At 44.8% G+C, this 14,564-nt stretch overlaps 1 protein-coding gene across 4 annotated transcripts in view; it reads right to left on the reverse strand.

The window, feature by feature from the left end:
- Positions 1–14,564, reverse strand: part of DCX (doublecortin) — a 100,920-nt gene that overhangs the window by 20,849 nt on the left and 65,507 nt on the right. For 2 of the 4 annotated variants that reach the window (XM_065411013.1, XM_065411011.1), the window contains exons 3-4: positions 7,904–8,006; positions 3,887–4,009 (exon numbers count right to left, since the gene is read on the reverse strand). In XM_065411013.1, coding sequence (XP_065267085.1) covers positions 3,887–4,009; positions 7,904–8,006 — 226 coding nt within the window. Of the gene's footprint in view, positions 1–3,871; positions 4,010–7,903; positions 8,007–14,564 lie in introns of all 4 variants that reach the window. The other 2 variants (XM_065411012.1, XM_065411010.1) reach the window with 1 other exon arrangement.

The following is a 14,564-nucleotide window of genomic DNA, read 5'->3' on the forward strand; positions in this document are numbered from 1 at the left end:
ACTGCAGGGTTGTCTCAGGTCAATGACAAATAAGGGCTTAACTTCAGCTTGGTTCTCTCTCCTTGAGTTTGGGGGAAGATAATGAGGTAGAGCTAGAGATTCCAGGCCAATCAATCAGTTACCCCAGCAGGAAGGCACAAAAATGATGGGCCAGGGGACAGAAGGAGAAGATGCCTTTGAACATGAAGGATGCCACACACAGTCATTCCAGCGCTGGGACTTTTCTGAGCTTGTGAGACCAGTTTAGTTTTTTTGTCTATACTGCTCTCCGATTATACAGAGATAAAAACCATCTCAAAGCTTTTTCTGTGAATCTTTCCATGAGTTTTTTCATCTGTGGATTACAGAGCACTGTGCAAGGATCATAAGTATCACTACCCCCAAAAGAAGGGGAAAGGTTAAGTGATGTGCCCAAGGTCACAAACTAAGTCACTGGCACAGACAGGAATAGAACCCAGGTCTCCAGATTCCCATACCTATGAATTATCCAGTGTACCACCACTGCTTCATGTATAACAAATGCTTCAAAAGCCTTAATGTGGGGAATATTTTATATATGTCAACACAGACAGATCAAAAGTGTTTCTAGGAACCAACAGTAGGGCAAGTGGACAACATTTTCAGGCTATCAAAGCTGCATCATCAGGACCATCAGCACAAGAAGGCTGTGCTGGGGCAGTTCTCTCTACCAGTACTGTATAAGCAGCCTATTCCTTTTGTCCAATATCTGCAAACACCATTAATTTCCTTGTTGACAAATAAGCCACAGTACTGGAGGCAGAATTTGCCTTAAGATTTACATTGTCTGTATGTATGAGGGTGTGGGCTCAGGTAAACACTCTTGAATGATGGCCAGAGGCAAATCCACTGCTGTGTACATTCTGATTTTTGTTGATGATGAATAACGTGTAATTTTCCCATCTGGTCTTGCAGAGAAATTGCATAATAAAGACGATAAACACAAGGAAATATGTTCTATTCTATACAGGTTCTTATACCATGCTCATCACCATAATATCAGTGTAATGACTAGGGCTCGGGCAGCATTAAGGTCTACATCTATGTCAGAGGGCATCATACTGGTGCTCAGATACTGTGATGATGAGCACGGGTATAAGAACGTATGAATAATAGAACAGAATAGATTAGAGACTGGGAAATTCCAACTTCCAATAAGAGAATAATGGAAAGAATGAGAGAGGAAACAAGTTTTACAAGTAGGGATAGGAGGTCTAATGAACTGCAGAAATATTAACTTACTTGAAGCAAAGATTCATTCTGCATTTTACTCAGATAAACTATGTGAGAACGGCATGAAAATGGGTCAAAATCTTTTATTAATAAGGACCATACTCGGCATCATTTTTTGCTCATCTTGCTTGTCTCTTGTAATTTGGTACCACCAAGATCCAGCTGAGCCTATTGGCTGTTTATGAAATAGAGTGTTCTCTCTCATGTACTGTGTGCGTAAAGTCTGACTTAGTCAGCACTGTAAAGCCAGAGCCTTTATTACAAACTCAATGGAACAGAAAGGCAAGATGGTGTTCCTTTTTCTCTCCATCCTGACACAACAACAAAGGATCTACTGATTACATTAACAGCACCAAAGAGTTCAGCTGGTTTTTTTCTTATGAAACAGAACAGGCAACCATTTCTTTCCATATTGAGGACATGAAAATGTTAAAGGGTCACTGTCGAGAGGGATTAGAGGGATCTACTTGAAAGTTGTCTTTCACTGTTGGTCTTACCTCCAGACCATTTACTACCAGGGCCGGCTCCAGGCACCAGCCCACCAAGCTTGTGCTTGGGGCGGCACCTGGAGGGGGGCGGCGCGGCGCTCCGGCCACCGGGGAGAGCGGGGCCACGGCTGGGCTCGCCGCCCTGCCCCCGGCGCTCTGGCCGCTGGGGGGAGGGCCGAGCCCCGCTTGGGGCTCGCCGCCCTGCCCCCGGCGCTCTGGCCGCCGGGGGGAGAGCCGAGCCCCGGCCGGGGCTCGCCGCCCTCCTCCCAGGGCTCCGGCCGCCCTCCCCCCGGCCGCCGGGGGGAGAGCGGAGCCCCCGCCGGAGCTCGCCGCCCTCCTCCCAGGGCTCCGGCTGCCCTCCCCCCGGCGCCCTCCCCCCGGTCGGGGCTCGCCGCCCTCCCCCCGGGGCTCAGGCCGCCCTCCCCCCCTCCGCTGGGGGGGGGGGGGCGGCCGGAGGCTTTTTTGCTTGGGGCGGCAAAAAAGCCAGAGCCGGCCCTGTTTACTACCATATCCAGAAATGATAAGCAGTCCTAAATGTCCTACTTACTGATTTATATAATGCAAACAAACTATTGCATGTACCCTGTGTGACCCATCAGCAAAGCCATGATTCACCACTTTGTTCATACTGAGTTGCTCAGCAAGTAGGATAGCAGCAATACAGAAGTTGCTACATCATGTTGGACTGTTTGTCTATATAGTCTACAGTTCTGGTTCTGGAAGAGATTAATACCTGATCCTTCAGAGGAAGGCTTATGTAATATCTCATAATGCATTCAGGGCCTGATCCAAAGCCCAATGAAGTCAGAGTTCATCCACTGACAATAGGCTTTGGATCATGCCATCAATACACTTAGACAAATATAGTATGTGTTTGGGATTGTAGCAAGGGTATGGGCTACACCAAAACTGGTTTTAAGAAAAGCACATGACGAATCAGGAAGGAAAGGAATATAATATGGGATCACCTTTTAGAGACAGAACAATTTTCAAACCATACAATTTTGACACTAGTTCCTTAATTTAACTTAGTATTCTTCTGTATTTTAACAGCATCATAATAAAATAAATGAACTGCTTCTTGTGGAAAATATCATTAAAAACTAGTTATTAAAAGCTTTATTTCCAAAAAGCCTAAGATATTTCCAATGCAATGCAGTGGTCGGCTTTCTTTGGGCCAGTCACACACATTGAATTACAAGGCATAAAGGGGCTGGGAGAAGGAATGATGATTCTGGTCATGTATTCTATGAGGGTAGAAAGATTTTGTGCTCCCCTCTGGCATTTTGGGTAACCCTATTTAGACTGGACAGGCACCTTGGGTCCTGCTTCTGAGGGGGGTCTGCCACTTTAATTAGAGGCCATTCCCTGCATCTCCTGGAGGAAGTATTCTGATGGATAATATTAACACCCTAGGCCCACTGTTCCTATAATATGATTTCACCAAGTATCAGTTATTAGAGATGTAATGTTCAGGCTTGGCTTCAAATTGCACCAGGTACATATATACCCCTATCACAAGGGTGCAACATGGGCAGTTGCTAGACAACCTGCCAATTTCTATCCTGGAGGGATAGAGGCATATCCCACACTACTGAAATATGAAAAGCTACTGTAGCAGCTTCCAGCTCTGGGCAGGTGCCTCTGTATCATTTTAAGGAGTTTATGGCCGGCTTCTGCAATGGGCAAGGTTCTTAGTTTTCTTAAATAGGGATTAGACAGGCATATTTCCAGACTACATAATTATTAACACTCACATTGCACAGGAGGTTATTTTAAATCAAAGTACATCTAAGAGAAAAAAACACCTACTCTGACAAAATTGGATCTCGCTATGCCTCAGTTCCCCATCTGTAAAATGGGGATAAATAATATTCCCTTTCTCTCACCTTCATTGTCTTGTCTATTCAAGACTGTAAGCTGTTTGGAGCAGGAGCTGTAACTTACTGCGTGTTTGTACAGGGGCTACAATAATGGAGCCCTGATCTTAATTGGAATCTTTAGACATTATCACCATGCAAATAAATAAAAATAACAGGAAATGCCTGAGGTCACTGTATTGAAAGATACATGGCATTTGTTTCCTTGTGTGGATGGAATCAATATTCATCCACCGGAAAACAATCACTCACCATCTTGATGGTTACCTGAATCGGCTGGAGACTTGCTCCGGCGCATGGGGGCTGGACTCTTTGCTGAGCTCTTCTGAGGGGTTGGGGACGACTTGCTGCCTGGAGTGGTCGGAGGATTCCCTTTCATTACACGGCACTCTAATAAAATAAATGACAAGCATATTTAGTTCTCTTATTGACTTTAATTGCTAGGGGCCCTTTACCCTGTGGAAAGCACCGAGGGCACAAGGTGTGTACAGTATTGTAAATCTAATGAAAGAAATACAAAACCGCTCAGCACTTCATATTTTCAATTTGCTTTACAAACACTGGGGAAGATTCAACCCCTCTGAGCACAGGAGGCAGCTGGCATTCCCACGCAGCTCTCAGATTCGCCCTGGGGAAGGGCAGCGTTAAAATCCAGCAGAGCTCGCTTGTCAGAGGTGCTGATTCAGTGCCTGCCTAGGTCAGTTTCGTTCCCCTGGCAGAGTGGGGTTGCAAGTGGTTTGCACTCACGGGCGGCTCTATGTTTTTTGCCGCCCCAAGCACGGCAGGCAGGCGGCTTTCGGTGGCGTGCCTGCGGGCGGTCCGCTGGTCACGCGGATTCGGCGGCATGCCTGCGGGAGGTCCGCCGGTGCCGCGCCATCGGCATCCCCACCGCCGAATTGCCGCCGAAGCCGCGGGACCGGCGGACCTCCCGCAGGCATGCTGCCAAAAGCCGCTTGCCTGCCGCCCTCACAGCGACCGGCAGGCTGCCCCCCGTGGCTTGCCGCCCCAGGCACGCGCTTGCTGTGCTGGTGCCTGGAGCCGCCCCTGTTTGCACTTCTATGCTCTTACTGCAGGCAAACTTACCACTGGCGTGGCCCTACAGCCTCGGCTGTGCTGGTTTCCACTGGCTCACCCTAAGTGATGAATCGGGTCCATTAACTAATTAATCTCTGCAGCATATTGACAATGGTCAGAGTGCACCGTGGGAAAAGTCAGAATAAAGAACAATTAATATGTCTCCTGGCCAGCTGAGGCCAGGGTAAAAGGTGATAAAATGCAGCCCACACTAACCAGACCATGTGTAACAGCTACGGACAATGAGTGAAATTTACTCAGGTGCAGAAAACCAGCACAAGCCTCACTGAACCACTTAAGCCTCACTTATGGCCCTGCATTAAAGTCTTTAAGTGGGTGCATAGACCATCTGCACCAGAGAGAATTTCACCCATCCTGAACAAACCCTCTTCTGTGACTTCTCCAAGCTGCAGTCTTTTGGGAGCTGCACCATATGCAGATGTACAAAAATGAAGTCCTGTCTCCTGGGCACTCTGCCCATGCTCTTACACTCACAAGCAGATTACAGTCCAACTGTGTTTTCTTAAAAAATAAATGCGCTGGGTACAGAGGAAAACGTAAACACCATTTACGAAGGCTCCAAAGAGGCATAGAAATGCTACAAACCTTCACAGGAACTAGGATTTCAAGCATTCCAAATCTTGAACTCAGCAGTTACTTGAACTGAGAGGTACCTGGAAGTGTACTTCTCCACTTCTTAAAGTTATTAATTTCGTCCAAATAGGGGGAAGATAAGAAGAAGAGGATTTCCCCTTTGTTAAATGCTGATTAGTTCAGCCCTGTGTCCTTAGACCTAGCTCTTCTACATGGATACCCTTAAAAATGGACATTACGGTGGTTCTCCAATTTAAATCTCCCACATACAGCCTGTGTTTCATGGGGAAAGCTCAGCTCAGCCAGCATTCGTTTGGATTTAAAATCCCCTCGACTGGATTCCCTAATGGAAATGAAATAAGGCAGCACACAGAAGATGAATGATTGGTCAACCGAAAACAAGTTGTCTGACCTAAATGTACGTTATTTATTTATTTCTATATCAGAATATCTATGAAAATGTAATCACCCTAAATTTCCCCCCTGGCTTGAAATGAGGCAGCCAGCCTCATTTTCTTTCTTCCAGACAGTTTGCTGGAAAGTTTGCTTTTGGGTCATGCAATATGATAAAAAGAGGAAATTATGCCAGTACTTTGCACTGTGCTCCAGGGATACCACACAAGGCTAATTAGAATTAGCAATGAACCTGTTCGCTCTGTTTAATGCCATAAGATGCATAATATGCAAAACCTGTAAATTAGACATTGGAAGGTTTAATGTTTTTAAAAGAATATGGTATCTTATAGATGGTATTAAAGAAGCACTGATCGTGGCTCCATAGTTATAGCTGAGTTGATATATACATAAACAAAGGAAGGGATGGAAGGGGTTGCCATTAAAAGACAACAGCATTTCCCTATAATTGATAATGGAAATAATGCGGGATCTTATATGCCACTGTGTGATAACCATTGGCAAATATTGACATTTTAAAGGCAACCATTACGTGTCTGTGTATCTAGACAGATACACACATGGAGAGAGAGAGGATGAAATCCTGACCCCACTGAAGTCAATGGCAGAACTCCCATTGTCTTCAATAGAGCTGGAATTTCATCCAGAGTTTTTAATTAGCTTGCTATAAGACTGGCTCTTGCAGCCTAAGATGCTGCTGCCAAGATCAGTGGGTTCACAAGAGACACGGCAATTCTGGAAGAGCAACAGGAACTCGACGGATGAACTTGTGACTGGCATTTTGGAGGGAAATGATGACAGACACCTTTCTTGTACTACTTCTCATCTTGTCTCTTGATGTCTCATCAGACAGGACCTAATGGCCAGCAATCTGAGTGCACATCTTCCAGCTGGGGAGGCAGACATGCCCGTGACAAAAGAGATTGTAATGAAAGACATTCATTTGCAAGCCATCAGGAAACACACTGATCCTGGATCCCTGTGTTGTGTGATTTATAACAGAGAGGGATGCTGGTGGAGAATGGGAAGATGGTGAGGGCGAAAGGAACACTGTCTGCTGAGCACCTGCAGCTCAGTGCCTCTGAAAATCAGGCCAGGCTTATTTTTGTTAAAAGACATCCAAACTGGAAAAGTGTTCGGAATCCGGGGGCATCGGACCACAACGCTCGGCCTCCTTTCAAGTTGTTCTGCTAGGATTTCATCCAAGCTGTTTTACAGTATGGAGCTCCCTCAGAGCTGCGTGAACTCCCGAATTTCAAGAAGAGCAGATCTCACTTGACTCTCACGCTGATATTAAATGCAAAGCACTGTTTGGATGCTAATGCTTTGTTGCATTTGTAGCATATAATAGCTCACAACTAAGGCTACACAGGATACCTGAATACCTCGGGCGTCTTGGGAAGCATCAAGCTGAAGTCTAGGGACCAAATGTTCTGCCCGTATAAATGGACAAAACTCCACGCAAGTCAGTGGAGTTGCACTAATTGACAGCAGCAGAGAATTTGGCCCTACAGGTGTGCAATCACTGGATAACTGCAAGCACCTAGGTAAATCCTACAATTAAGACGTGTATGCTCCTTGATATCATAGATTTCATATCTTAGTTTATCATTGATCCCTACAGCACTATAAATGTGGCGCTGCAGTTGGACTGGAGACAAACCGTGATGATAGATCACCTCCAAAAGGGATAGCATGCTCTAAAATGTTCACCCCTTTTCAACTCTTACTCCTGTTTACAACCAACCACAGTAGACCGTGGAGGAACCTTAGCTCATAACTGCCTTAGCTCCCATTTCATACACACACATATACATCTTTCAAACACAAGAGTGGAGATCATTTTGTGAGTCTGTTTTTATTACTCGGGGATAGAGTAACTGATACTACAATCAACCATATGCATATAACTAGGAGGACATTTGCTAACAGATTATGTTGCTTTTCAATGAGTATAAAATATTAGTGCCTTTAATGAGTCCACCTATTCTGCCTTGTGGCAAATCAGTCAATGTCCATCAGATTACAATATTCACTGACTGTCCAATAAGCCAAAAGGATGTTAATTACTTGTGCTAAAAAAAAAAAAAAAGCAACAAAATACAAGCAACCTCAATCAAACTGGGGTGGGGTGGGGTGGGGTGGGGTGGGGGGAAAAAAAGCCCAAGTAGACAGAGTAGAGATCAGTGCGTGAGATATTACCGTTTTCATCCAGAGAAAAGTCATCCTGTGCATAGCGGAATTTTTCCGGACCACAGGCAATAAACACATCATCATCCCCAAAGAAATCGTGGAGACAGGTCACCTACAGAAAGAACAAAGTCATTCATGTTATTTTTAACTGTTAATTCTGATGTGGCTCAGCTTTAATTGACACATGAGGGTACTGCCTGCCTCTCCTCTCTATTTTTTTTCCCCAGCACTAATTTGGGAAGCCTGTTGCACAACACACTGTGTACTCCAGGCAAATCAAGCATAAAACTATAATTAAAAAAAGGAAAAAAACCCACTTTGCAAAATGCAATGACGTGTGACCTTTCCAATCTATGCAGGAGTGAACAAGCTATATTACTCATCATAATGATACAAATGTTCTTGGGCTACCTCTCAAATAAGAAGCAGGTGTGGTCCTTACAGGTTATTGATCCCCTTACTCGTGATGATTAGTACCATCCTTCTCAGGCAGAGCCCACAAAATCAAAGGGACTACTTTGCAGAGCAAGGATCACAGAATGGGACCCTGTGAGAATGAAATCGGGACTTTGAGGTTTGAAAACGGGTGCAAATATTGATGGCTTAACTGTGCCATTGAGGTCTGGCCATAACAAGGGGCAAGGTGGAGGAGTGCCATCTCAGAGGCACCATTAGGAAGCATTCACCCAAGTGCCCCCACAGGTCCCAGGCACACAGAGACAGTGTCTTCCCTACTACACTACTTCATGAGGTGCAGCTTATCCCACCCCTTTCCCCTCCCGCGTGCAGCATGTACATATGAGAGGAGAGCAGAACAATGGCCCCGCCCCAAAGCATAGAGGCTGGAATTCTGCCTGGCCCTTTTGTAGGCCAGACAAGTATGGGGAAAGTTCCTATCCTGCTCTGCGATAAGAGCCCAGCATAATCTGGCCTAGAGCTGGGAATTTGCCCCAGGACAGGTTGTGCCTCTGGGAAACATTGTGCCTCCTTGTGCCCCCCACTGCTTGACCACCCCGAACGTGGTGACATTAAGACAATATCACATCACTATCGCATCTTCTCCCATAGAACCCCAGCCAACTAGGGTGACCAGATGTCCCAATTTTATAAGGACAGTCCCAATTTTGGGGTCTTTTTCTTATATAGGCTCCTATTACCCCCCCACCCTGTCCCGATTTTTCACACTTGCTTTCTGGTCACCTTACAGCCAACAAGGAGAGGGATAGCAAAGGGACAGGATGGAAAGAGTCAGCACGTAGTAAGCATGTGATGGGCAGTGAATTAAAGAAGATCATAAAAGGGAATTTCAAACGAGGGTGACCATTCTGCACTGCCCTCTCCCCACAGTTCAGTGATGGAGGGTCCATTCAACCGCAGAAGGTAATCACTTCCTCCCGACTTAAGGCAAATTGTGTTCCCAGGCTATAGATACCAAGGATGATGGGATACAGAGAGGAAAGACTGAGATGGACAGCAGAAACAGTCATGTTTATAATGGCCTGAATATCTTACCTCTCTATTTTGCCATCCTAAATGGGTGGAAAGAAACCATCTGGCAACAAATTATGCTCCAGACTCCCATTTCGCTTTTGTGGCCCTACAGAGCCAGGGAGGAATGGAAGCAATGCATCACCTTTGGGGGCTGCAGACCACAAATGCAATCAGGGAAACGGACATCTGGGAGTTTAGGAAATAAAACAACCCAGGGCAAGCAACACACTGGCTGTTGCCGGGAGAGCACCCTGTGAGGGGTGAAGTGTTGAAGAACAATCGCAGTGGAAGATGGTCTTTAATTAAAGTGTTTTTGATAGGCAGGTAACTGTGATTCCCACCACTATCCCACTGATGACTGAGGTGGTATTGACAATCTGTACACAGAATCAAGGTACTTTGCTGGCTGGCCACAAAATTAAAACACTTGCTGGAGGCAATGGAGAAAAATGCAGTGTGCAGCCTTTGGGGGAGTTCCAGACAAGATGTCACAGACCCCACTGTTAGGTTCTGGGAAGCATGTCATGGTGGCGTCTCTGGTTCCAGAATGGGTTGTGTTCTATAGGGACATAAAGGTGAATCAGGTTGGTTTCCCAGTCTTTTACTTTCTTGCCAAGCTAGGATTGGCCTGGCCATGGGAAAATAAAATACGAAGGGATGAAACTACCGTATATTGTTTTCTTCCTTGCTGTCTGTAAGATCACCTCCAGTCCCGGTGTGCACATCAAGTGTAACTCATAGCAATGGCTACTTATGACCAGATTATGCCTTTTAACCAGAGCCCTCAATAGTGGGAGGGTGAAGCCATGATGGGAGCAAGGGAGACATTTTGTCTACTGAGGCATGATGATGCCTGGAGCTCTTCCATGGGAGGCGAATGCCCATGGTGCCTCCTTTTAAGGGATGCAGCATGTGCTCTCCTCCATGGTTGGCCAGCTCTGTGAGCATGGCTCTGATTTCACAGGCCCTTTGGGTGGCTAGTGCCCTGGAGGCACTATCAGAGGGAATAGTACCTGTGCATAGCAGATCAGAGGAAATGCACCTGTGGCTGGCCCCTGCACTGGAGAGGGGGGCATTACATCCTGCTCCTCACTCAATGGGCACCGACACACGGGCCAGCCACAATCTGCCTTTGAATATAATGTTGGCACACAAAGGTATCTACAGTTTCCATCTTGAGTGAAAAAAGTCAGCGGGTGCCATTTTGTTAAACCTGAGTGCCCTTCTCCCAACCCACCCGTGACTTCGCGATGCGCAGTCCAGTGTCCGGAACCCTAGTCCAACAATCTCCATAAAGCTCCCGTAGTCACTGATGGCCCTGTTCATTTCAACTGGGCTATGAGAAATCTTTCTGAGTTACAAAGTTTATCATATCTCCGCATGAGGTGAATACAGCTAGATGTCCTTGTTACTTGGCAGGCTGGTAACTTTACCCTTTCTACAGAACAATCATGTTGTACACAGAGCTAGCCTGTAACCAGGTGCTCTTATCACCATTTGCCTCATCTTCCCTTACCCACTCCCCTTCTAGTGTTGGTTACATATGGAAATTGTGGCTTGTTTCACATTAGATTGTAACATCCTCCAGACAGGGATATTAGCTTCCCGTGTGTCGTCCGGCACCTAACACAGTGGAGCCTCAATGGGATTGAGGCCCATAGGTGCTGCCGCAATATGAACCACAAGCAATAGTGCTCTTTTAAAAGATGGATGCTCTCTTTTGCTCTTGCATCTGCAGCTAGAGTTGTGACAGCTTAATTGCATAGTTACAGTGAAATACGGGATGTGATTACACAGTAACAGCGAAATCACTATGTTCATGGAGACTCCCCTGGAATCAGGGGTAATTACACAGTAACGTGTGCTAATACTATTGTGTTATCTCTTGGTAAGTGCAGTTAATTGGAGTCATCATTGTGCAACCACTAGTGGAAAATGTGTACATGAGGTCACTTGGGAGAGAAACTTATAGACTCAGACTGGTCATCAACATCCTGCCATTCTTTTCCCTGGCCTTGTGGCATATTGGCAGGTGTTCTTCTGAGGCAAAATTGGATGATGATACTCTTCCACCATTGCAAGATGCCTTGAGAACTTGGATGAAGTGCAAAGTAATATTATTATTGTTATAAAGGGAGAAATGTTAACAGGGAGACTTGGGGAGACCGTAGCACACCAAAATATAGAGAAATAAAGTGGTGAGTATTCCAGGATGAACCTGTTTATAAAGGGATTAGTGCCCCTTTGAGAATCATGAAGGCAGCTCTAGCTCTTTCTCTCTCTCTCTCTCTGCCTTTTCCTCACGTTGGAACTTTGTTGGCCGGATGTTCCCAAAGTCAACTAAACTAGCCATCTTTGGGTAAGTAGTGTGCAGGCAAGGAAAGAACTAAATTAGAACATCCCTCCAAATTGTCATACTGGAGTAGCCATCAGCATCCGCTCTGAGTGAGGGTGAGCTCAGCAGCATGAAAATACATCTGCTAGAAATGGGAAAACATTTAAAACATTTTCAAAAAATTCAATTTCCATTTGTCATCAGAATTTTCCGGCCAGCTCTAACGTCTGCTGTGATTTTTATACAGAATGCTGCAGATTGGCAGCTGATGGCTCCTGTTTTGGCATGTCTGTGTCATTGATGATGCAGTCTTTATCGTCTGCATGTAAATTTGAAGGGTCCACAAAATGCGTTGGATAGATTGGAGATCAACTTCCTGGAATAGTTCATCCCTATGCCCACTGATCTATTTGAACTAGACTGAAAAAGTTAATTTCAAGCTCTAAAAAATCAAATGTAAAAAGGGCTTTCAGCTATTCTGATAAGATTCAGCATTGCACACTGGTTATTACATCTCATTACAGCAGGAGCCTGCTGTAGTTAGGGTGGCAAAGCAGTTGCTAGTACAAGCTTCTGTTTTCACACACACGGCTTCCAAAACACTAACCTTTAGGGCGAATGTCTTCTATCATGGGTTTTGATCTGAAGTAGAATTTGCTTGGCAAATTCCCAGCAATCACTTTCTCCCATGTTTGATTAAACCCGGTTGAAAATGGTAACTGTATTATTTTTAGACCAGTTTTCAGCAAAAAAAGGATGGTGTTTGAAACTTGAGACTTGGTACAATATAGCCCTCATTAAGGCCTAGAGTCTTTGTTTGGCTGAATAATTGGGTTTGATTTAATACAGATATCACCATCTGAATACTTAGTATTAAGTAAGCGCAGTAGAAAATGTACTTAGGTCTGAGGGGCACACTTAAAAATAGATGCACTGTGCAGCTAGTTGAGAGTGTACTGGTTCATTCAAACCATTTATAAGCACTGTTGCCAAAGCCTTCCAGATGAGATCAGGGAAAGTTCAAACTTGCTTTTACTCTCTTCATGTCATCCTGCAAGCCAAACACTTTTGCTATAGTATTCCCCACAAAAAGAAAAAGAAAAAAAAACACTCAGAAGTAATAGACTGATATTCAACTTGAAGCATGATTGAATATTAACATCATGCACAAAATCAGAGGCCTTGATCATGCTCAGAGCAGGATGGAGAGCTGATTTCCCCCTGCAACTCATCACCCAGAGTCAGCTTGCAGTGCATATTAATTCCTGTACCAGTAATTAGGTAGAGGGGGAGGAAAGAGAAAGATGAGGCAGTATGGCACAAAGAATTTAGATGATCCACTGGTTGAGCTTTTAAATTGCACAAGCCATTTACCTCTACATTTGCTTTTACTCCCTTTTTCCCTATTTTAATTTTTTCCTTAAAAACCCAAAGGAAATTAATTGTAAAAAAATCTATCATAATGCCATGATAAGGTTGCAAGATCCAGGTCTCATAAGGTTAGGAGATTCCAAAAGTTAACTCCTATGCAACGCCAATGCAGCCAAGTTCCACATATTCCCTTATAATATGTAGTACAGGGATCGGCAACCTTTGGCACGCAGCCTGCCAGGGAAATCCGCTGGCAGGCTGGGACAGTTTGTTTACCTGCAGCATCTGCAGGTTCGGCCCATCGCAGCTCCCACTGGCCGCGGTTCACCGTTCCAGGCCAATGGGGGCTGCAGGAAGCGGCATGGGCCAAGGGATGTGCTGGCCGCTGCTTCCCGCAGCCCCCTTTGGCCTGGAACAGCGAACGATGGCCAGTGGGAGCTGCGATCGGCCGAACCTGTGGACGCTGCAGGTAAACAAACCGTCCCAGCCCGTCAGCAGCTTTCCCTGACAGGCCGTGTGCCAAAGGTTGCCGTTTCCTGATGTAGTATTTCCTATTTCTCTTTCACTTATTAAATATAACTCTTAACCTAGTAACTTTGTTATAAATGTATGCCCTAAAATACAGCAGATGTGCAATGTGGCCACGTTGAAATTGTTTTCAGTAACCTTAACTTTTGAAATTTGCTGACTTTTGAGTGCTTGATCTTACAACTTCACACAGATACAAAAGACATCCCTAGGGACATGAGACCAGAATACCTGGCCAGGCAAACAATAGTGTATGCTGCACTCCTGGCATTTACAGGATGAATTCTGCTTTTCTGAATTGCACCTGTTGCTCGTGATGGGTAATGCAGATCTACTCCACCCTCAAGGCAGGGTTGTGGCTGACTCAGATGAGAGATCCTTTAAATTGCATTAATGATATTTTTATTTTTTGCATTTAATTATAAAGTCACATTATGGATCTTATTGTCTCCTTTCTTACAATGTCCTGTTTATCTCAGTTTCTTGGTGAAACTAATAAATATTTCAGGTCCCTAGTATGCCAAGCAGCGTGAATCATTTATAAAGTTTGCTTTCCACTTAGGTTTACTTTAATCAGTTGTTCTGATTATATTTGATAATTAGTTGAGAACACCATGGAAATCCCAGGAGAAAGTAAACGCCAACAAAAATTTATCCCAACAGATAGCTTGAAAATCATTAATTGTTCTAAATGCTGCATTATGCTGCTAGCTATGAATTTATTAAGGCATGATGCAGAAAACTGTTAACAGCTTTCTAGTTTAAGGACCAAGCTGCTAGCTGAAAAATGTTGATATTGATAACGCCATTATAATGAAATAGTGACAATGCTATCAAAAGCCACGAGGCCAGTAAGATTTTATTGTTAACATTAAATTTCCATGGTTTTCTGTGCAGTAGGTAAAAATGAATTCTGCAATAGATAGAAAAATAACTTGCTTTCGT

This window comes from Emys orbicularis, chromosome 9 (genome assembly GCF_028017835.1).
Source record: "Emys orbicularis isolate rEmyOrb1 chromosome 9, rEmyOrb1.hap1, whole genome shotgun sequence".
NCBI lineage: Eukaryota > Metazoa > Chordata > Testudines > Emydidae > Emys > Emys orbicularis.